Source organism: Oryctolagus cuniculus, chromosome 11, assembly GCF_964237555.1.
Source record: "Oryctolagus cuniculus chromosome 11, mOryCun1.1, whole genome shotgun sequence".
Lineage (NCBI taxonomy): Eukaryota > Metazoa > Chordata > Mammalia > Lagomorpha > Leporidae > Oryctolagus > Oryctolagus cuniculus.
In genome coordinates, this window is record NC_091442.1 from 38,068,647 (window position 1) to 38,091,517 (window position 22,871).

The 22,871-nt window shown below is 40.9% G+C and overlaps 1 protein-coding gene across 2 annotated transcripts in view; it reads left to right on the plus strand.

The window, feature by feature from the left end:
- SPTLC3 (serine palmitoyltransferase long chain base subunit 3) overlaps positions 1 to 22,871 on the plus strand; it is a 159,805-nt gene that overhangs the window by 76,230 nt on the left and 60,704 nt on the right. For both annotated transcript variants that reach the window (XM_017341811.3, XM_002710970.5), the window contains exons 5-7: positions 1,510 to 1,634; positions 2,977 to 3,070; positions 22,284 to 22,389. In XM_017341811.3, the coding sequence (XP_017197300.3) occupies positions 1,510 to 1,634; positions 2,977 to 3,070; positions 22,284 to 22,389 (325 nt within the window). The remainder of the gene's footprint in view (positions 1 to 1,509; positions 1,635 to 2,976; positions 3,071 to 22,283; positions 22,390 to 22,871) is intronic.

Sequence of the window (22,871 nt, forward strand, 5' to 3'; positions counted from 1 at the left end):
ATTTTGGGAATAAATGAATTCTGGTTTGAGAGGAAAGGATATCAACCATCATTATATGACATTGTAGTCTGTCATGAAGGATAAGGATTGGCCAAAACATACCAACAAATTCCTCTAACTTTAATCTTAGCAACAACTCCTATATTCTGTGGATGCAAGTACAGTGTCTTTTGACCTGTGCATTTTTCTGTTCCCTCAAGTACATCATTTACAAAGAATTTCCTCAATAAAGATATAATGTAAGGCACTGTGGAATTTTAAGCTTTATAATAGCTATATTTAAAAAGTTTAAAAAGTGAAGTTAACTTAATATTCTATTTAGCATTATATATCCCAAATATTATCATTTAAGCATATATGCAACATAAAAAACAATAGTGAGTTATTTTACATTCTTGTTGTACTAACCTTCCAAATATTGTGCCTAGTTTACACTTAGAATACATCTCAGACACTAAATTTTCACTGATTAATGTGAAATACAATCCTATATTTAAAACAAAGTTATGTTTAGTTGAAAATATTTTATAGTACTTCAGTTATAAAAGGTAAGTTAAGTTAATTAAAATTTTAAGGAACAAATTTTAAATTAAAATGCACTATGGCTATTGCCAATGGCCACAATACTGGAAAGTGCCCATTTAGAAATCTCAGTGATAACAAACAGGAAACATTGAAGCATCAGTATTTGCTGTCAGCAAGGCCTGAGGGTTTAGAAGGTATCAAAGTGGAAGCAAATAAAGGGTCAGAGAAAGGTAAAAATGTGAACTTTGAAGTTAGACTAGATTATCTCTGCAGCTTTTTATCTGTGACCTCATTTACCTTTGATTTCTTATCTGTAAAATAATAATACTTGCATTATTGGGCTTCTACGATTAAATGAGGTAACCCAGATCCCAGGGTTAGTGCAGTATGTGGTATGATCCCAAGGTTCAATAAGTTATAACCAGTTTTATTGGTACCTGTGGAAGTCATGAGATCTATTTGCCTTTAGGTGTGGTGAACCTCAGAGAGAGATATAGGGTTAGGATAAAAAGGAATTATGGTATTTTAAATACATATAGAGAAAATTCCCCCAATAATAAGTGAAAAGCAATAGAAACAAACCTGTATACCCAGCATCTAGATTCAGAAATAGAATGTTAAGGGAACCTCAAAACTATACTCATGCTCCTAACAAAAGTATCCACTATCCTGACTCCTAAAGCTATAGATTGACTCTGTGAACTTTATATAAATCAATTCATACAGCCCGTGCTCTTAAATGTCCGACATTTTTCATTGAACAACATATCCACATTGCTGTATGTATTGATACATTCTTATCCATTGTGAGTGGATAACATTTAGATTGTTTCTAAGTTGGGGATACAACAAATGTATGACAAATTATTGCCACACATACTCTTGTACAGGTACTTCTGTGATGGTAATGTACTTGAATTTGAGTTTTTAATGTTGTGCCACTAGAAAAGAGAAGGCTCACTCCTTGTATAATTTCATGAGCAGGTACCTTGGATAAGCATAAAGAGTTGGAGGACCTTGTGGCTAAATTTCTGAATGTAGAAGCAGCTATGGTCTTTGGAATGGGATTTGCAACTAATTCAATGAATATCCCTGTACTAGTTGGAAAGGTAAGCATTTGTTAATTATTTTTCTGAACTATCATTCCTAAGATTTATAACTCTGAGCAGGTCCTTTGTTAGAGTTTGGCTGAAAAGATAATTTTCTTAGAATAAGTTGATTAGAAAGCTAGATTTTTAAATAAAGTTACCAGTTTAGTCCAGCAAATTTCTTCATTGTAATATTTCAGATTACAGAATTGCAGCACTAAATATGGATCCAATTTCCTCTTTGATGATAGTTTAGCAAAGTCAATCAAAATGTTAGATCTTTCAATCTCCATTTGAAATGTAGCTGTTACCAAGCTTTTATTTGGACAACACAATATCCATTTAATAAACCACGTTTTGAGAATCAATGTCTTTTTTTTTTTAATTTTTTATTTGACAGAGTTAGACAATAAGAGAAAGAGACAGAGAGAAAGGTCTTCCTTCCATTGGTTCACCCCCCAAATGGCTGCTACGGCTGGTGCTGCACTGATCCGAAGCCAGGAGCCAGGTGCTTCCTCCTGGTCTCCCATGCAGGTGCAGGGCCCAAGCCATCCTCCACTGCCTTCCCAGGCCACAGCAGAGAGCTGGACTGGAAGAGGGGCAACTGTGATTAGAACCCGGCGCCCATGTGGGATGCCACTGCCACAGGCAGAGGATTAGTCAAGTGAGCCACGGTGCCAGCCCCGAGAATCAATGTCTTAATATGAGGCAAGATACAGGATATAAGACAAACAATCTCTTCATCATAAATGTATGCAGTTTGCAATCTAACAGAAAAAAACAATATACTATCTAAACCAGGATGAATACCCTAGGAAAGACATGCACATACATGAGCAAGGACAAAAGAGTACCCTGAACTCTTCTTGAGAAAGCTTGTGATCCCCATGCACGGTGGGTGGCATAAGAAGAGAATTTTAACAAAAAAGTTATTTCTAAGACAAAGAGGGAATGCCACCTATAAAATTCAGAAGTTTGGAAGAACTATAACAAATGGTAGTGGCTGAAGAAGAGACTAAAGATGACAGCAGTGCGAAAGTGCAAAAACTTCTAGAGGATAAATCATGCTAAAGTATTTGAAATTGCTCCTGACAAAATTGGAAGCTAGTATATTTTAAGTAAGCAAGTATGCTAATCAGATCTAGATCTTTAAAAAATTAACTCAGGACATCAAAACACAATGCATGATCTTATATTGGATCTTATGTTGGATTTTACATTGAAAAAAATAGGATAAGAGATAACATCTACAAGAGATATTAAGACATTAGTGGAAGTTGAGAGAATCTTTTCCTATTCCTAAAAGTTGTTTTCCCTTCATTTTCTGATTGGCTTGTATGCTGTGTATTTGTTTTCTGCACAGGGATGCCTAATTTTAAGTGATGAGTTAAACCACACATCTGTTGTGCTTGGGGCCCGACTCTCAGGCGCAACCATAAGGACCTTCAAACACAACAGTAAGTACCAATATATTTATCCAACATGTCCAGCTTGCTCCTACAAGAAAATACAGATTATTAATGGGGCTTTATCCTTGTTCTTCAAACTGAGAACCTAGCCTAATGAACACAATTATGTTTATATTCACTACTGGCTTGTTAACCTCTTGTGACCTGGAACAAATGGTTGAAATGAATTAAACAAACAGATTGCTAAGTGCAACCCAAACACATTAATGTCACTGCTAGTGGTCTTGCTGAGTGGCTTCTGAAGATGTGATTGATCTCTTAGAACTGCCATTTAATTATCTGAAGTGTTATAACTCTCCCCTCTCTATAATGCAGACTTAGGAAAGTTTAAAGACTTGTTTAAGTTTCTGTCTTATAGTCAGGTAAAAAGTGAGCTTGTTCCTTAGTATAATATCTCCTTCCACTATCCCCAACCACAGAATGCTCAGATATCTCCTCGCAAAATTCTCTACTGAACTTCATTGAAATTTCCTTGTAGGGTTGTGTGGTTGGGTGGTGAGGCTCTGTCTTCTTTGGAGACTTGATGAGTCAGCATGGGGTGTGTTACAAAATACTTTAAAGGAAGGTGGTGGCGGATACTTGAGTTCTCTTTGTCTGGCTCTATCCCTCAGTTCTAGTGTCACTTTATGTAGGCTATTTAATCTTCCTTGCACTCAACTTCCATGTCTGTAAAATGAGGTAGTTGAACTTTATGATGTATAAGGATCTCTTGTTTCAAAGGTTCTGATTTGGATTCATTATTGTCATTGGAAATCTCCCTTCTCTCTCTGTACATGCACATATGCACATGCACACACACAAACACATACAGATTCACTTGTTGTGTCTCTCTTCCTTCTGATCACCTTTCTCTCCTGCTTTCCCATTAAATTTTCCTTGTTCCTCCTCCTTGCCTCACCCTTCCATCCTCCAATGAATCAACAAACATTGAGGCAAGAATAAGCCTGATGGACAACAGAGGAAGAAATACTCTGCCCACCTCACAGCAATCTCAAACCAAACAACAGTGGTTCCACGGGTGAGGAAAGAAAATGCATGGATTTTTCTCCTGTGAACCCCCTTTTCTAACTTGTAGAGTTATTCAAATAAAAGATCTGCTCTCACTAAGAGAAGTAAGATCTAAGTCTTTACTGAAACATTTTCAGCATCGGTGTGAAGATGAATATTCTGAAATGAAGTGTAGGGCCAGGCCTTCCAGGATTATCCATCATGGATCCCTCAGCCTCAGTTCAATTACAACATCAAGCTCAAAGTTAATTCAAAAATCCACTAAACTCATTTACTAATTTTGCACCAAAAAATCTTGGCTTTAGTCTTTGATAAACCAACTTAAATTTCTTAAATTATTTTCATATCCACATGGAGACTCAAATTACATTGACAGTGTTGGACATTCAAGTTTGGAGTAGCCATCATTGAGGTCTTCAAGAAGCAAGTTTATGAATGGATCATAGGCCTTTGACATAAGCACAATTGTGCTATGCCCTTATGATTCTTCAGCATGGCAGATGATTAGTGGTCAAAGGCTCCATTTACTTGGGAAATGATAGCTGACAACCACTCAGTAATGTAGTTTCATCCAGGTAAATGTTTAAACATGATAAACTCTCTTTCAGAAGCAGACATAGTCATGTTGTATCTATATGAAACAAATGAACTGGATGACTGTCAATGCTAATCTCTCATTTCTTAGTTCCACTGAGGGGAGCAGTCCATGATCTTAATTGTACAATGGAGCCCCTCCCCACTGAGAACATCTATAAAAGATCAAGGACTGCATCTACTTCCAGACCAAATATCTAGCTTGGGGCCAAGGTATCTGCATTTTTCAGAGTCCTCTTATGACTATGATGGAAATAATGATCAAGATAAGACCTAGAATTTTATTTCCTTGACTCTTAACCTAAGCTATACTTGGTTCCTGTCAATGTGCCCAGGGGTATATCGCCAAAACACACTACCATATTAATGGTCCTCACTCTTCCTCTTGCCACTCTTTTACATTCCTGACCCACAGTTGACAAAGAGTCCCATAAAGTGTAAAATTAGTGGCCTAAGCCAAAATATATGGAGGTACTATGTTAGGCCTTTGTAGGACTATAAAAAAGAAAGTGTACTACAATAGGTATCTGAGAGCATACAGTCTGGTAGGATAGACAGATGTACATGCAGAAGACAGATGTGTGTGTATATTAAAGACCAAAGTGGAAAAGGGCCATGGTGAAATCAGGCAGTGGTTAGAAGTACAAGCTTTGGCCACAACGTCAGAAATAGCTAAAATAAAAGATAACAACACCAAATGTTAGCAAGGATATGGAGCAACCAGAACTTTCTCCCACAGCTGGAGGATTGTAAAATAGTACAATTGCTTCTGGAAGCTCTTTGACAAAGTCTTATAAGTTTAAACACATACCTATACTGTAACCCAGAATTTCCATACATAAATATTTACCCATTATAAATGAAACTATGTCTACAAAAAGGCCTGTATAAGAACAGTCAAAGCAGCTTTGTTCATAATAACTCCAAATTGGAAATAAGAGGGAAAAAAATTGTGTTTTATCCACACCTTAGAATATCACTGTACAACGGAAAAGGAATGAGCTACTGATATGCCAAATGCAAAACAGTACACATACTGCATGAGTTCACTTATAGAAAACTCAAAACCACAGTAATCTTGATGACAGGAATGATAACCGTGCTAGCCTCAGGTTGTAGAAGAGGGAACTGATGACAAGAAGCATACAAGAAGTTTCTGGAGTGATGGAAAGGTGCAGTGTCTTGACTGAAGTAATGGTTACATTCTTATTAAAATTAATTGATTTATAAATGTAGGATCTATATATTTCCCTATAAGCAAATTTTATCTAAAAATATCACTATTATCATAGATCATACATATAATTAAAACCATTAATTCAACATTTTTAGAAAGTATAGTATTTGACCCAAACATTTGTGTCCTTGCACTGTAGCTTATTAGTAGGTGGTCCTAGACAAATTATTTAACCTTCTGGATCTTTATTTACTTTTTCCACAAATGAGGATAACTATGAAGCTAATTCATAATATGTTGAAGGAAACAAATAAAGTACTTGGCTCAGTGCCTGGCTATGAAAATCACTGAATATTTGCACTGCTATTTTAGAGTTGTTATCCTCATCATTGTCATCAGTGTCACTAAGAGACAAAACAAAACATTATGTTAACTTACAAGAGTGCATAGATCATGTAGCCTTGGGGATTCCATAAAACTGATGGCATTTGCAGTCAACACTGAAAGATGACGAGAATTCTAATCACAAAAGAAGAAATGGGTATTTCAAACTGAACAATAATTCTGCAGAGAGCAGTAAGATTTTTAGTGCAGCCTAAATGTAAAGTCAAACTACTAGAGAACAGGCTAAAAAATAAAGACTTTAGCCAGTTAATGTAGAATCACTTAGATGTACTTTTTTTTTTTTTTTTTTTTAATTTATTTATGGGGCTGGCGCTGTGGCGCAGCAAGTTAACACCCTGGCCTGAAGCACCAGCATCCCATATGGACACCGGTTCAAGACCCGGCTGCTCCACTTGTGATCCAGCTCTCTGCTATGGCCTGGGAAAGCAGTGAAAGATGGCTCAAGTCCTTGGGCCCCTGCACCCATGTGGGAGACCCGGAAGAAGCTCCTGGTTCCTGGCTTCTGATCAGTGCAGCTCCAGCCGTTGCAGCCAACTGGGGAGTAAACCAGCGGATGGAAGACCTCTCTCTCTCTGCCTCTCCTCTCTCTGTGTAACTCTGACTTTCAAATAAAAATTAAATAATCCTTAAAAAATTTATTATTTGAAAGGCAGAGTTGTAGAGAAAGAGAGAGAGCTCTTCCATCCACTGGTTCACTACCCAAGTGGCCGCAACAGCCACACCAGGGCTGATCCAAAGCCAGGAGCCAAGAACTTCTTTCAAGTCTTCCACTTCTGTGCAGAAGCCCAATGACTTGGACCATCTTCTACTGCTTTCCCAGGCCATAGCAAAGAGCTGGATTGGAAGTGGAGCAGCCAGGACTCCAGCTGGCACCCATATGGGATGCTGGCACTGCAGGTGGTGGCTTTACCCACTGTGCAACAGCGTCAGCCCCTAGATATACTTTCATATGCCAGCTAAGCTCTGTGTACTTCAAGAAGCAACAAAAAATGCCCAAGAATTTCCGCTTTATGCCATTATGTTGCCTGAAAAAACTGTTTTTCCTCTAACCATGTCATTGCCTTCCCATATGTCCAGTAGAGATGGAAACAGAGATGTAAGTTTTGAAATAAGTTTTGGAAAACTTAATACTTAGGTATTATGATCATAGTCTGTCCCCAAAGCAGAGTTCGCTTATACTTTCTCTATCCTACATTTGCAACTGTTTGGAATTCTGGCCATATTCTACCATTTGCAAGTTTTGCTTAGTAAGTTCTGTAGAGATGATTGATGATAGCTAGGTAGATCATAGATGGATCACTTATCCATAGAGACATACATACATGCATGTATGTACTTACATATGTACAAATGAGATTGTGACCAAACTCAGAGACATAGTCCATGCTTTAGTAATCCTGAATGAAACATTCTATATACTTTAGCTTAAAGCTTTTGGGGTAGCAGTTATCTAAGATGGCCATCAGTTATCCCCATCTCCTAGTATTTATGTCCTGTGCAGTCCCCTCCTGTATCAGGAGGCCTTATATCGGGGTTGGTATATGTGATCCAAATAAATAAGTAAGTAAAACAGATCAAAAGAATAGGTCAGATTTCAAAGTTAGTGTGGCTTCTGTCTCTGTCATTCTGTCTTGGAATACTTGGGACACTTGGGCAGCCAAAGGAAAGTAACAGAGGACTCCCGCCAATAACCACATGAATGGGATGTGTTGACTGATCCTCTGGCCTCAGTCAAGCCTTCAGATGACAATAACAGAAGCTAACATCTTGATTGCAGCTTACCAAGTTTGCTGAGCCAGGATCACCCAGCTTCATCTCCCAAATTCCTGACCCATGAAATCTTTAAGTTAGCAAAGTTTTGTTGTTTCAGATCATTAAGTATTGAGATAGCTACTCTGGTCAGCATTGCTAGGGTACAAGCTGGACACCCAAGTGTGGCTTCCAACTTTCTCCTCCAGGAAGTTCTAGACAGAAGATCCTGGGTGATTTTACTCAGCTACTTTATCTGCCTAGTCACTAGCTGTGTTGGTTTGCATGGCAACAGAAAACTAGATCCTGTGGACCATAGATTAGATGTGAAACAGGGTTTATCGAATGCTCTTGAATTCTTAAAACATAGTTTGCCGCCCACAAGTACCACGTGGCTAAGGAATATCAGACTCTGATCCATCATGTTAACAACTCTTCTCTTGGGGATGAGTGGGATGATGGCCTGAAGTGATTCTTTCCTTACTGGCTGAAACTGAGATATCAAGAGAAAAGCAAAATACTTGCCCACCTCACTCTCCCACAGTTCACAAAAGTGCTTCTCTTATCCACAGATACATGGAGTAGATGCCAACAACATTAACATACCATTGCTCAAACAAAATGCTCAAACAAAAGACAAACGAGTTAACAGAAATCATACAATGGGGCATTTTCTAAAGAGCCTACAAAGCAACTTTCTTTAAAAGATTCAAATAAACTGATCCAGCCATAGGCTGAATCTTTCCAGTGGTTCTGACTGCTAAGTACCCTAGGGACACAAGCAGCTCAAACTACTGCTCTTTACCCAGCCCATGGGATACTATGCAGTTGTTTGGGATGCTCTCCTTCAAATGCCAATCTCAGGACAGTTCCAGTGAAATTACACCCAGGAGAACTCATAATCACTAAACTAAGGAGAAATCAGACACCATCTGGACAGCTGTTAAACACTGATGTCAACAGTGAGGGGCAGATGGACACTGTGTGTCTCTAGCTGTCACAGTCTGACAAGGATTCAACATCCCTTGCATAGCATGCAGGAGGAACATTGAACCTTAGCTTTAGACGACTCCAACTTAGCAAAGTGTCATTTAAAAAGATGTGAACTGTGTTGTCCAAACATGTTGGTATCTTAGAGATGAAGAAGAAAGGCTTGAGGAGATGGTACAGATGAAAAGATATTAAAGATCTAAAACAACCAATTTTAATATTTGGTCCCAGACTGAATTGTGGAAGATGAGAAAATCCTATGAAGGGCATTACTGAGCCACTTTGCAAAACTGGAAGATGGGTGACAGATTAGATGATGTTAGATAAGAGTAGTGTATCTATGTTAAATAAGCAGAAGTGAATACCCTGTAATCCAATGGTAGACATCATGTGGCCTGTGAACTAAGAATAGTTTTTACATTTTAAAGAGAACAAAGAAGATTATGTCACAGAACACATAGGTAATCCTCAGAGCCTAAAAAATTACTATATGCCTTTTAATAGGAAATGTTTGCTGACCTCTGCTGTAGCGTAGCTGTATAAGGGAATATCCTTATTCTTAAGGAAGATACACTGAACTAGTTAGGGGTAAAAAACTCAATCTAGAAAAGTGGCTTGTGTGTGTGGTGTGTGTGTGTACACAGACTTATGCATACAGATACACCGACACACAAATTGATAGATACACATAAATATTGATAGATATGAATAGAATTACAAAAAAAAGGGATAAAGTGTTGGTAGACTAACCTGGTAAAATGGTGTTTGTAGTGTTCTTGTTCATGCAATTTTTCAATGAACTGTGAAATTACAAATAAATGCTAGTTTTAAATACTTAATTCTTTACTAAAAGTATAATTTGAGTTAAATTTTGAAGCAGGAATTTAGTCTGGTAGTTAAGACACTTACATTCCATATCAGAGAATGGGGTTTGATTCCCAGTTCCCACTCCTGACTCTAGCTTCCTGATAATGCAGACATTGGCAGGCAGCATTGATGGCTCGAGTAATTGGGTCTTTGCTACTGTATGGGTGACTTGGATTAAGTCTCTGGTTCTTGGCTTTAGCCTGGGTCAGTCCTGACCACTGCAAGCATTTGGGGAGTAAACTAGCAGACAAGAGTTTCTCCCTTGTCTCTTCCCTCCCCTTTCTTCTTCCCTCCCCTCCTCTCCTCTGCTCACTTCTCCTCCTCTCTCCTCTCCTCTCCACTCCTCTCTTCTCAAATCAATAAAACTTCTTTAAAATTCTTTGAAACAAGAGTTAAATCTTCATCTTTCAATTTAACAAAAATTCTTAAAACACTCACTTACTCTTCATGCCTTCCCTTTGTATTCCTGGAAAATAGATGACATTCATTATCTCTTGTTATAATAAATGGTAGTCTTAGTTATTTTATACTAGCCTCTAGCGCTGAAAATACAGTCTGCCTGTTGCTGAGCTAATGGCCTTGTCTTATTTACTTATTTAGCTCTGTGGAAAATTCCATGAGTTAGGAGCAAGTTTACAAATGAGGAAGTTCAGGCATAGACCTTGTCCAAGATTGTACAACTACTCATTGGTGAAGCCTGGAACTATGTGTATAAATGCAGCTCTTCCCAATTCATTGAGAATTGTGTCTGCAAGGGTCAGGGTCTGTCATCCAATCCATGGAAGTGTTAGGTGTGAGCTGTGGTTCTTCTTCAGCATTCTGTAGGGGATAGAAGTACACCCACCTCTGAAAAATCCCACGCTCTGTGAATGTTGTGAAACATGGCAAAGGGAATTGTAGAGACAGAGGGAACTCAGATTGCTAATCAATTAAACTTAGAGAGATTAGGTCTAGGGTAATCATAAGGGCCCTTAATTGTAAAAAAAAAAAAAAAAAAAAAAGGGAAGGAAAAATTGAGTGTCATAGCAATGCAAGGTGTGAAAGATTTAAAGAGCCATTGCTGGTCTTGAAGATGGAAGAGACCACATGCTTAGGTACACCAGAAGCCTCTTCTACTGGAAAAGGCAAGGGAACAGATGTTCCCCTAGGGCTTCCAGAAAGGAACACAGTGCGGCCAACACTTTGACTTAGCCCATTCAGACCCATTTCAGATGTCTGACCTCCAGAACTGTATGTAGTAAATTTCTGTTGGCTTGAAGACAGTTTGTGCTAATTTCATAGAGAAGCAGGATGAAACCAACATAATCTCATCCTCAAACACCAAAAGCCTTTGTTCTTACTTGCCAACATGCTTATCACAACTTTGAAGCATGTGCATACTCTCTTCTCTATCATGTTTACATAGTAAAAACAGTCATCTGAGAGCAAATTTATTTTCAGAGTCCTCTGAATGACTTCTTGACAGGTGAGCAAAATGAGAAGGTGAAAAGTGAGAGACTAAAGTGAAGTGATCTTATGTGTGGCATTAGTTGCTGCTGTCTTTCCTGGCCTGCTATTCCCAGGATAATACTAAATCGATATATTGTGTAAAGGCGCTTTCCTCCCTAATGTACACCCACACAGATTGAAGTGATAATATGGAGATTGTTAAGGATATGCAGATGTCAAGTTGCCTTCCTATGCATGGATGACACATACAAACAGTCCAGATAGAAACTAGTAACTTGTGAGGCAGGTTCTTAAGGATGACCACCTACGCCAGAATGTTCTAGAATGTCAGGATTATGGGATTTTGTGCAACTCCAGACTTGTTCTGCTTCCTTGTTGGTCCTATGCCTTGTGTCTTATCCTTAGACATCAGTGATACTCTGTTGAAGGTGAGGGTGTTCTATTTTCATGGAGTGCCAGAGGATATCCTTTGTTATTTAGGGTAACTGAAAATGATTCAGAATCCTGGGCCCTTGGATTTTAAAATTTATTATAGAAAAAATATGCCTAAGATACAGCAATACCTACTCAGATCATCATAATAAATCCTCTGTAAATAGACTTGGCTACTAACTTCAAGTTAGCTAATCACGCTCGCTCGCTCGCTCTCTCTCTCTCCCCCTTTCCCATGAGACCAAAAACTCAGAAGACTAAACAGAAGAAAAATTCTGAAAGGGAACAAACTCAGAACAGCAAAGGCTATTTCTAATAACTAAAAAATATGTACCAGCATCTTCAATCACCATAAACTAGTTCTTCCTGAATAGTAGATATAGGCAGGGACTGAGTCAGAGCTATCATTTATTCACAGATGCCCCAACACTACACTAAGCTATTCACATGCTTAGTTCATTTAATTTTACCAGCCCAAATACATCCTTCTCTTATCTTTACTTTATTAAACAGAAAACTGAAACTCAAGGCAATTAAATGACCTGCCCAAGATCACACAGATGATGAGTAGTGGAAGTAAAATTTCAAAGCCAAGTCTGTTGCTTTTGTCTTGGTTGGTTTGTCCCAGCAGCAGACTCTGAGACAAGGATTTAGGTACAAGTCACTTATTTAGGAAGTGATCCCAGGGAGCACCAGCAGGTGAACAGAGAAACGGGAAGGGGACAGCAAACTATGAAGGGCATGTTGTCAGTGGTTACCACAGTTACAACAGGATCTCAAATCTACTAGGAAATTCTGGGGGCCAGAGTAGGCACCTTGGTAGTACACCATCTGAGGGGTGAGGAAGCTGGGGTATTTGTCCCTTAATTCCCTTTTGTGATGGGTTGAGGGCTGCTCCCTATTCAGGCCAATATGCTCCCACAGACACTAAAAGGACAAAGAATGGCTTTTGTTTGCAATGAACAGCTTAGATAAGGGGAATACAGGCAGGGTAGACACAGCATTTGTTAACATTCTTAATCACTAGCTAAGTTCAGCCCCTGCTAGGATTTATGTAGCAGCCAGAAAGCTGTGGTCCCTTGTGTAAAAAAAAAAAATCAATCCAGAAGGTGGTGAGCAACGGTGTCCTAACCTGTTAGTACTCTGAATTTCCAGGTTGGCCTCTGCATCTTGCAGGCCAAGTATTAAAAAATATCTCTTTGCATCTTCTTAAGTGAAAACTTAAGTGCAACTTAAGTGAAATGGGCAATCTTCAGGTTACCTTGACCTCCTGGGCGCTACATAAGAGATTCTTAAGCCATTTCATAGCCTAAGCTAAGGAGTCAGTTCCAACACAACCCAGCAAGTTTGCTCTCCACTGTGATTCAGGCACACTAGGAGAATGTGGGCAGCAGCCTGCCCTTGAGTGCCTTTGGTAGCCACATCTTCTGAGCTGAGTGTATTAACACCTTAGCATTCCAGGATCTCAAACTCTAGGTAGATTTTTAACTTTCTGGAAAGGTCAAAATCTTTTAGAGATTTGTAGAAATCAACACTAAGTTGATTTCTTAACACTTAGATTTCTTCTAAGTGTTGAATAAAAAAGGGAGAGAATGATCCAACATGGGAAGTGAGATACACAGCAGACCCATAGAATGGCAGATGTCCTAAACAGCACTCTGGCCTCAGAATCAGCCCTTAAGGCATGTAGATCCGGCTGAAAAGCCCATGAGACTATTTCAGACATGGAAAGCCAAGACACTCTGCGGGGAAAAAAAAAAAAACCTAAATGAAAGATCTCTATGTGTGAGATCCCAGTGGAAAGAACGGGTCATCAAAGAAGGAGGTACCTTTCTCTGAAGGGAGGAGAGAACTTCCACTTTGACCATGGCCTTGTCTAAATATGATCAGAGTCAGTGAACTCAGGGGGCTTCCATAGCCTTGGCAGCTCATGACAAGAGCCTAGGTTGATTACTGATGCCATAAACAAGAGTGTCAATTTGTTAAGTCAACAACAGGAGTCACTGTGCACTTCCTCCTCATGTAGGATCTTTGTCCTTAGTGTGCTGTACATTGAGATTTAATGCTATAACTAGTACTCAAACAGTATTTTTCACTTGATGTTTCTGTGTGGGAGCAAACTGTTGAAATCTTTACTTAATGTATGCTAAACTGATCTTCTGTATATAAAGAGAATCGAAAATGAAAAAAAAAATAAAAGAGAAAGCTGAAAAAAAAAAAAGAAATCAACACTAAGTCTATCCCTGAATCTACCCACATTACCAGCATATGATATAGACACTAGGACAATCTTTCTCAAACTTTAACATGCACAGGAGACATCTGCAAGGTCTTTGTTAAGAGATAGGCTCATTCAGCGGATCTGGGGAGAGGCCTGGGAGTCTGCATTATCACAAGCTCATGCTTATGTACAGGAAAGGCTTAAGCAATCTCCATCCTCAAGTGATCACAAAGGGTGTCCTCAAGCCTTGAAGAGAAGTGTTGAAGAGAAGTCTCTCCAGCTAAGAGGGTTGCCTTACGGTCAAGGGTCCAGGTAGGCCAAGAATTTGGAGTGGGTTAAAAAGGAAAGCAGAGAGGGAGAACCAAAACTCTACCTAGCAGCAATTAAAGGCCACAAGGAGGAGAAACAAAGAATCCAGTGTTTGCTGGAAAACGCTGAGCACCAGCTTGTCTGCAGAATGAGGGCTCAGAAGTTATTTGGAAGGTCACCCTAAAACATCATTTAGACTATTTCACAAGCCATGGCCATTAAATCTGAAGATACTACTTGAGTCCCTAAACTAGTCCCTAATCACCGTTTAATAAATACAGCGATTGCACCCCTGTCTTTTTACGATAGCAAACAATATTGAGCCTTTGCCATAATGAGCCTTTTACACGTATCATCGCTTTTTAGCCTCCCAAGAATGCAACAGGCACCTGCTATTAACATCCCCTTAAAACATATAGAAAAATAGAGGCACAAAGTAATGAAGTGACCTTCTTAGAGACACAGAGCTAGTCAGAGGCGCAGTGGGAACTTCAACCTATGAAGTTGCACCCTGGAGACGCTGCTTTTCAGCATGAGGCAGTTTTTCCTCCATTCCTGGCCTTTTTTTTTTACCCTCTGCTTGCCCCTGAATGGTAGAATGCTGCATGCTATGGTTAGTAGCCCGTCTCCTGTGCATCTCTCCCTAGACCAGAGCACTCTGGGTTAGGGTATACAGCCAGCATCCCCCTTGCTGGGACTCTGACTCCTGGGCTCCCATATTTTTCCTACACCACATTCACTCCCAGAATCCCACCTTAGTCCTCTGTCTACTCCCTCATGCCTCTCTGAGAGTCAGAGCCCTATATGCAGCACTGGACCCAAAGTCTGCATGTATATCCTCTGTACACATGTTCTAGGCTCTTTGATTCATCTCATGTCCTGAAGTATGACTGTCCCCCTGACTACAGAGTAAGCAAGCCCTGCCCCCAATACCTGCCTCACCCCTACACCCAGCCCAGGTCATCTGATTTCCACTGGTTTTTGCACTTTTCCAAGAAGATCACCTTGCTTCTTTGACCAAAAACCATGTAACACCTGTCTATATACTCACATTTCCAGGTCCATCAAGAAAATCTGAAGCAAAGTATTTGCCCAATCTATTCTAGAAAACTTAAAGCCTCCAAATGTTCAGTGCGAAACAAATCCCATGATCTTATATAGAAGAGACTCCATAAATGTGACTTTCAGAAAAATATTGGCCTTCCTTGCCAAGGTGGACCATTATGGTTTTGTTTTCCCTTACAGGAGAGAGCAATCTGCACCACCATCTTAAAAATAAGAATAATTCTTTTATTGTGATTCAGTTATTTGAATAATTAGTACTTAATATTTCACACTGGGACGGAATTTTGAAGGGTGAAACTTGGTATCTCTGAAGGAACAAAACAAATGGAGATAAAGGCTGTGAGCCAGGGCCGAGAAACAGCAAAGCACAGCATTCATTCATCATTTGTCTGTCTTTTCATTGATGAACTGGGACATCTGTTGAGTGCCTACCATGGAAAGATATGGGAAAATATTTTCATTGAGCAACCTGTGGAGTAGGGAACAAGAGAGTGTCTCTAATGTAGTTTCAGGGGCAGGCCTTTGGCCTAGTTGTTGACACCTGCTTCCCACATCACAGGACCTGGCTTCAGTAACTGGCTCTGGCTACCATTTCTAATTTCTTGCTAAGGCAGACCCTAGGAGGCAGCAGTCATGGCTGAATTCATTCATTCCTGCCACCCACCCATGTGGGAGAACTGGATTATATTCTGGCTCCCAGCCAGCCCCAGCTTTAGTGGGCATTTGAGGCGTGAACAAGCGGATGGGCGTACTCTCTCCCACTTTCGCTGTTGTCTCTCATAAATGAAAATGCTAAATGTTTTTAAAGCTAACAACTAAACACAGTTGCAGGTAGGTTCTGCAAATCCTTTAACAAACTACTAACAACACTAGGAAGCAAATGGAAAGTGGAGACTCTAGTTCCAGCCCCAACTTCCTTGGGTCCCTGGATCCAGAGGAGAGGGAGGACACTGAGAAACAGGCAATGAGGGACGATCTCCACTGAACCCAGGCCTTCAGAGGAAGCCCAGTGTCACAAGAGAAGAAGAAGGGGGAAGCCAGGGTAGAAGCATCAGTGTTGTCACTCTCCAGTAAGATAACAGCTGAACCAAGTGTCTGGTTCTTATCTTAAGGAAAACACTCTTTGAACTACACCCAATCTACGCTTCTGAGAACATTCTGGCTCCCTTGTTTCCTCACGCCCTCTTTTCACAAGATCCTATCTATGGCTTTCTCAGACCCAGAAGATATGCTGACACCATCAGGGCTTTGAATTTAAGGACTAAGGCATATATGTCACCTAAACCTGACTGTTGTTTTTGACCCATGGTCGGATCATAATGAGTATTTAGTAATTCAAGGACCCAGGTAACCATGCCTATGGCAACAAGGACTGCTTTGCACCAGCCACCAGGATGTGCCCCAGTGTGCTTTCATATTTTTTTTCTTTCTTTAAAGATTTATTTGAAAGAGTTACACAGAGAGAGGGAATGACAGAGAAAGAGAGAGAGGTCTTTCATCTGCTGGTTCACTTCCCAAATGGCCACAATAGCCAGGGCTGGACCAAGCCAAAGCCAGGAGCCAGGAATCCCATCTGGGTCTCCACCATGGGTGGCAGAGGTCCAAGTACTTGGGCCATCTTCTGCTTTCTCAGGCATATTAGCAGAGAGCCAGAACTTGAACCAGCCTTCCAATGTGCAACTCCAGCATCGCAGGCTTAATTTACTGCACTGCAATGCCACACTTCCAATCTTAACAGCTAAACAGTCCATTTCTATTCCCCTCCTTGGTGAGTCAGACTTTGTAGTAAACAACATCTAAGGCATTGTTGATGCTCAGATGTGTGCTGATTACAAATGCATAGTATGTCATTTGTGCTTTGCAATAACATTAGACAATAGCACGGTGTGTGTGCATGCACCTGTGTGAACCCTGATGGCGACAGTCTATCCTTTTAATTTCCATGCCTCAGAGTTTTTTTTACAAACCAACATGAATGGATTCTGGGGAGGGGGGCATTTGTTTTGTTTTGAATAAACTTCAAGCATTAGTGTGCTCATCTGAAAAAAATAAAATCTAATCATTCTTTCCTACTTCTCGGAGGTGCCATGAAGATTCACATAATGTGAGTGTAAGTGCTTTAATAAGCATTACTATTAAGAAACCCTTTGCAGGCCGGCGCCGCGGCTCACTAGGCTAATCCTCCGCCTAGCGGCGCTGGCACACCGGGTTCTAGTCCCGGTTGGGGGCACCGGATTCTGTCCCGGTTGCCCCTCTTCCAGGCCAGCCCTCTGCTGTGGCCAGGGAGTGCAGTGGAGGATGGCCCAGGTGCTTGGGCCCTGCACCCCATGGGAGACCAGGAAAAGCACCTGGCTCCTGGCTCCTGCCATCGGATCAGCGCAATGCACCGGCCGCAGCGCGCTAGCCGCGGCGGCCATTGGAGGGTGAACCAACGGCAAAAGGAAGACCTTTCTCTCTGTCTCTCTCTCTCACTGTCCACTCTGCCTGTCAAAAAAAAAAAAAAAAAAAAAAAAAGAAACCCTTTGCAGATGTTAGCATGTGGCTTGCTGTAACAGTAGAACCCCACACAGCCCAAAAACCATGCATCACAATCCCTTGGATCTTCGGGTTTAAAACCTACAGACTGAGCCTAACAGAGCAAGAATCAGAGAACCAGAGGGAAAACTTCCAGAGGCTCTTACACGTTCAGAACCCACGCTGAGAGAAGCCATCCCTTCCCCCTCCCCCACCCCCACCCTCACCCCCGTCTGGCTTCTGTGATTGCAAAAGGTCAGTGAGTTCATCCCTCGCAGCAGGGGAAAAAGGCTGATTGATTTTTCCCTCTGCCTAGGGATCACAGTGTGTGAACACTGGGGTTTTGTGAAGTCCAGGTACAGCCTCTGAGGCTGTCCAGGCAGGTTGATCACAATGACGTCCTACCTAGGAAGCTCCCCGGATTCCTTTTGTTTTCGTCAGCATCATGCATAAAACACGTCAGATCCCTGTCCAGGCTTGATTTCATGGCCTGCTTGGTCATTAAAAGAATGGAAGGAAACTTGTCTTTACATTAGAGGTGTCCCTTTTATGACGAATCTAAGACTAACCCTGTAGGGAAGATGCAAAATCAGTACAATACCCTCTGGATTCGTAGCTTTTTTCAAAATCGTAGAAAATTTATTTTGAAATGATTGCTAATTTAGCTCAGTAGGGGCTGGCTTTAGTTAGGATGGGATTGAGGTCACATTCATCTGTGTCATTTCTGTGCAGGAATATAGAAATCCCAGGTTCCAGACATTCATGAAACAGGAATACTTATATTCATCTTTATTCCATTTCCAGAGGCTAATAACTGGTAGTAGAGTATAGAAAAGGCTGATGAATTCTCCCCATGACATGATTCCCTTCAATATTTTAGAAACTCAGGCCAGAGGAAAAATTAAGACAAGATACCAATGCAAGGGTTTTATTGCACCTGAAACTTCCCACAGAAGAAAGCAGCCTTTTTGTTTCCCTGGCTGCCACCTGGTGGTTAATGTTGGGATGTCCCTAAAACATGCTCCTGGGAACATCAGATATCACTGTTAAAGAACATTATTTCAGACAGGAGCCAATTTTCCTCTAAACTAATGATTATTTATGCCAAAAGGTGACATTCCCTTTCCTACTGTCTACTGTACATTCTTTGTCCATGAAAATAAGATGGATTTGGTTATTCATGATGTAGAAATAATACTGTGCACTTGGACAAAAATAAGGAAGATATGGTCCCTGCCTTCTGTGGAGGAGAGATATGAAAGCAAATAATGAGCAATGTGAATATTGCTTAAGGATGAGTCGATGGGGGGATGGGGATGAGAAATCCTGTGATTTGTGCTGCACTGTGGACCAGAGTCTGAGTTGAAGCTTGAGTGAGTGATGAGAGCTCCCCAGACAGACAAGTGGAAACAGCACGCAGGAGAGTTGCATTGTGGATCATAGGAAAACTATGTCAGAAATACAGATACAGTGGCTACATCATGAAGGGCCTTTAGAGGGTGTAGTAGGTAACTAATTTAGTGACACAGAACTGCAAAACCTCAGTAGCATGTAACAACCGACACTTGTTTCCCACTGTGACTCCAGGTGGGCTGGGCAGGTGTCTTATGTGTGTCTCTCTTCCTCTTCAGGGTCATCCTGGCACTAGGGGGCTAGCCTGGGCATGTTTTTTCATGTCACTCAGAGAAACACAAGAAAAAAAATAGAAATATGTAAGATCCTTTCTGACCTAGGTGTGGAAATAGCAAAATGGCTCTTCTTTGCATTTTATTAGCCAAAGCAAGTCACTTGGCTGAACTCAAGTCAAGGGGCAGGGAAAGGCCCTCTGCCTGTTCACTGGGAAGGGCTGTAAAGTCCCATAGGAAAGGACTCAAATGGGAGGCAGTCTGCAAAGTGGAGGCAGTGATATGATCTGCCACAAGTTTCATCTTGGAAATGTTGAGACTGAGAACCTGTGAACTAGTCTAAAAGGTAGTTGAAAAATCATGATGTAGCTGCCAGCACTGTGGCGTAGCAGGTAAAACCGCCTACATATGCAGCACCAGCATCCTATATGGCCACCAGTTCAAGACCCTGGCTACTCAACTTCCTATCCAGCTCCCTATTAATGTGCCTGGGAAAGCAGCAGAAGATAGCCCAAATGTTTGGGCCCCTGCACCCACAGGGGAGACCCAGAAGAAGCTCCTGGCTCCTAGCTTTGGCCTGGACCACCCTAGCTGTTATGGACATTTGAGGAGTGAATCAGTAGATGAGAGCATGCTCTGTTGTCTGTCTCTAAGATTCATCCATTTATTTGAAAGTCAAAATTAGAGAGAGAGAGAGAGAATCTTCCATCTGCTGGTTCACTCCCCAAATGGCTGCAACAGCCAGAGATAGGCCAGGCTGAAGTTAGGAGCTTCATCTGGGTCTCCCGTGTAGGTGCTGAGGCCCAAGGATTTGGGCCATGCTTAACTGCTTTCTCAGACCCATTACCACTGGATTGGAATCAGAGTAGCCAAGAAAAAGGAAAAAGAGAGCAGGAGAGAGATGAAATAAAATGAATATCAACCATCTCTTCCATGTCTTTCACAGGTCCCATATTATCATGGTGAAATTGATTAATTCCACATCTAAACTGACCTATCATCTTAAAAGTTAATCTCTGGCTAATAAACAAAGAAAAATGACACTTTTTGGATCTGTTGCTTCGCCTATCATGCTGGGCTTTATTGGTAGCGTTCTAAAATGGGCCTATTTTTAGTACACAGGCCTTGCATGTTTGAATCAGAACTATTCCTTCACTTCTTCCTTATGTATACCTTAAGTCTTCATAAGCAGGTCCAAGAATATCAAGGAGTATATCACTAGTCCTGGTATTTCCAAGGAAATACCTTTTGGCTTCACTGAGGTTGTGGCTGTGTTGCAATGGGGAAAAGTTAATAGATTCATGAATGCATTTACCCAGCTTTGGGGAATGCCCTACAATGGAACCAACTACAGATTGGGGACTAGAAGACAAAGCTGAGGGGCTCTACATGGAGACCAAGAACCTCAGCTAATTGGAACCTAGACCAGTGAATGATAAATCGGTGAACACTGGTTTCCTGAGAGCTTTGTCTACAGTGGTCAAAAACCACTGTCAACTGTATGGCTTCCGTATTATGCTTGCTAGATTCCTCCTCTGGTGAGCAGTTAACATGGTATCTTTATCTCCTAGTGCACATTATATAACAACCAAGTTAGAAGTTCAGTAGCATCTCCCTCTTTTTAAAATTAAGATTGGATGGTAGGCCTGAACTACTTCTCAAAGAAGAGAAAACCTAGAAGTGCAAATAAATATAGCAAATCAAAAAAGCATGCATCTAAAACCTCTGCCATTTCTCTCCTTCTCCTTCCCTCTCTCTCCCTAGACTTTAAAAGCTAAAAACAAAATTAAAACACAGCCTGCCATTAACCATCAGACAGCTGGGTTGATAGGTAAACCCTTCCAAAGGATCTCTACATGGAGAGATCCAAAGGATCTCTCAGCGACGACCAGACATCTACCTCTGATTGTAGATAAAGAAAATGCCACTAGTAACCATACTTGAGACTCTCTGCCAGACTGGTCTTCCTCCCTTTCTCAACATCATCATGGAGGTTGCGGAGGACAATGGCTGTCACACAAGGTAGTGAATGGTAGTGATTACAAGGACTTAAATCCTGACTCAGCCACTTGGGATCACAGACCTTGGCTGGTTTACCAAACTCTATGCATCTATTTCCTGAAACGTAAAACAGAGATAGCGCCAGTACCTCCTCCAGAGGGTTCTTTTGAGGATTAAATGAAGTATGACAAAAAAAAAAAAAAAAAAAAAAAAAAGGCTTGGAAGAGGGTCCTGCACATAGATGAGGCACCTGAGGCACAATGATTGTGAGCTACTGTTATTGTTTCCAGGAATCTTTACATATTTTGCATGAGAATACTAACTGCCCCATTGCCTTCAAGTTTTAAAATATCTGAAGTTGGGGGATGTCAAAAATCAAATCCCAAAGTATAGAAGATGAGATGCCTGGTAGCAATGCTGCTGTTCTCTGAAACCCCAGCTAACCTCTAACAGTTAATTCTATCTCCAAGAGTTCATATCAACCTGACAGTAACACTTCAGCCTGACACACGCATCTCATGCAAAATTTAAATCTTTCAAGGAGGAGAAGCAAGCCTTGTAAGAGCTTAGGAAATCATCCACCTCCAGTGAGAGCTTGCTCTTCCTACTTGTACAAACCCAACTACTCATCTTGTCAGAGTCAAGTTTTACTAAAAATTAGACTGTTCTCTCTTCTCAGTATTCTGATTCTTTGCGCTCTAAAAGTTCCAGTCTGAGCATGAGCCTAAAAAATCTGATGCTTCCTCAAGAAAGAAATGACTTGTGACTCAATTTCTTTTCTGCTATTATTTAAAGACATGCAAAGCCTGGAAAAGCTCCTGAGAGATGCTATCATTTATGGCCAGCCTCGAACCCGCAGAGCTTGGAAAAAGATTCTCATTCTGGTTGAGGGCATCTACAGGTATGTAAATAACTAGCAACATGTTAACATACACCAGCTGACCAGTGGGGAAAAGATGACCTTTCCTAGCTAAATGGATTAGATATGGATATTACACAGGGACCTGAGACAGAGCTACCAACAGGAGCTACCAGGCTTCGGATCACCTGTCTTTTTGACAACATTATACATGCGATACACTGGAGATTGACATGTTGATGAAGCATTCCTCAAAAATGTTCTCACAAGATATTGCTGCCCTGTGTTGATTCTTTCCCTTACTCTCAGATTCCCCAGAGTTTAAAAGGCCTTTTGCAGTTGGGTTATGCAACATCATGATGCTCCTTGTTTTTATGTATGTAGTACATGTTTCCCTGGGTGACCCAGATACACTAATTGGACAGTAGAGCCAATGGCCAACTACTTACTGAATTTTGGCCAATGATTGGCCTCAGAATACCAAAGGCCCACCTGATTTCGTCAAAGGAGGACTGACCTGAAGG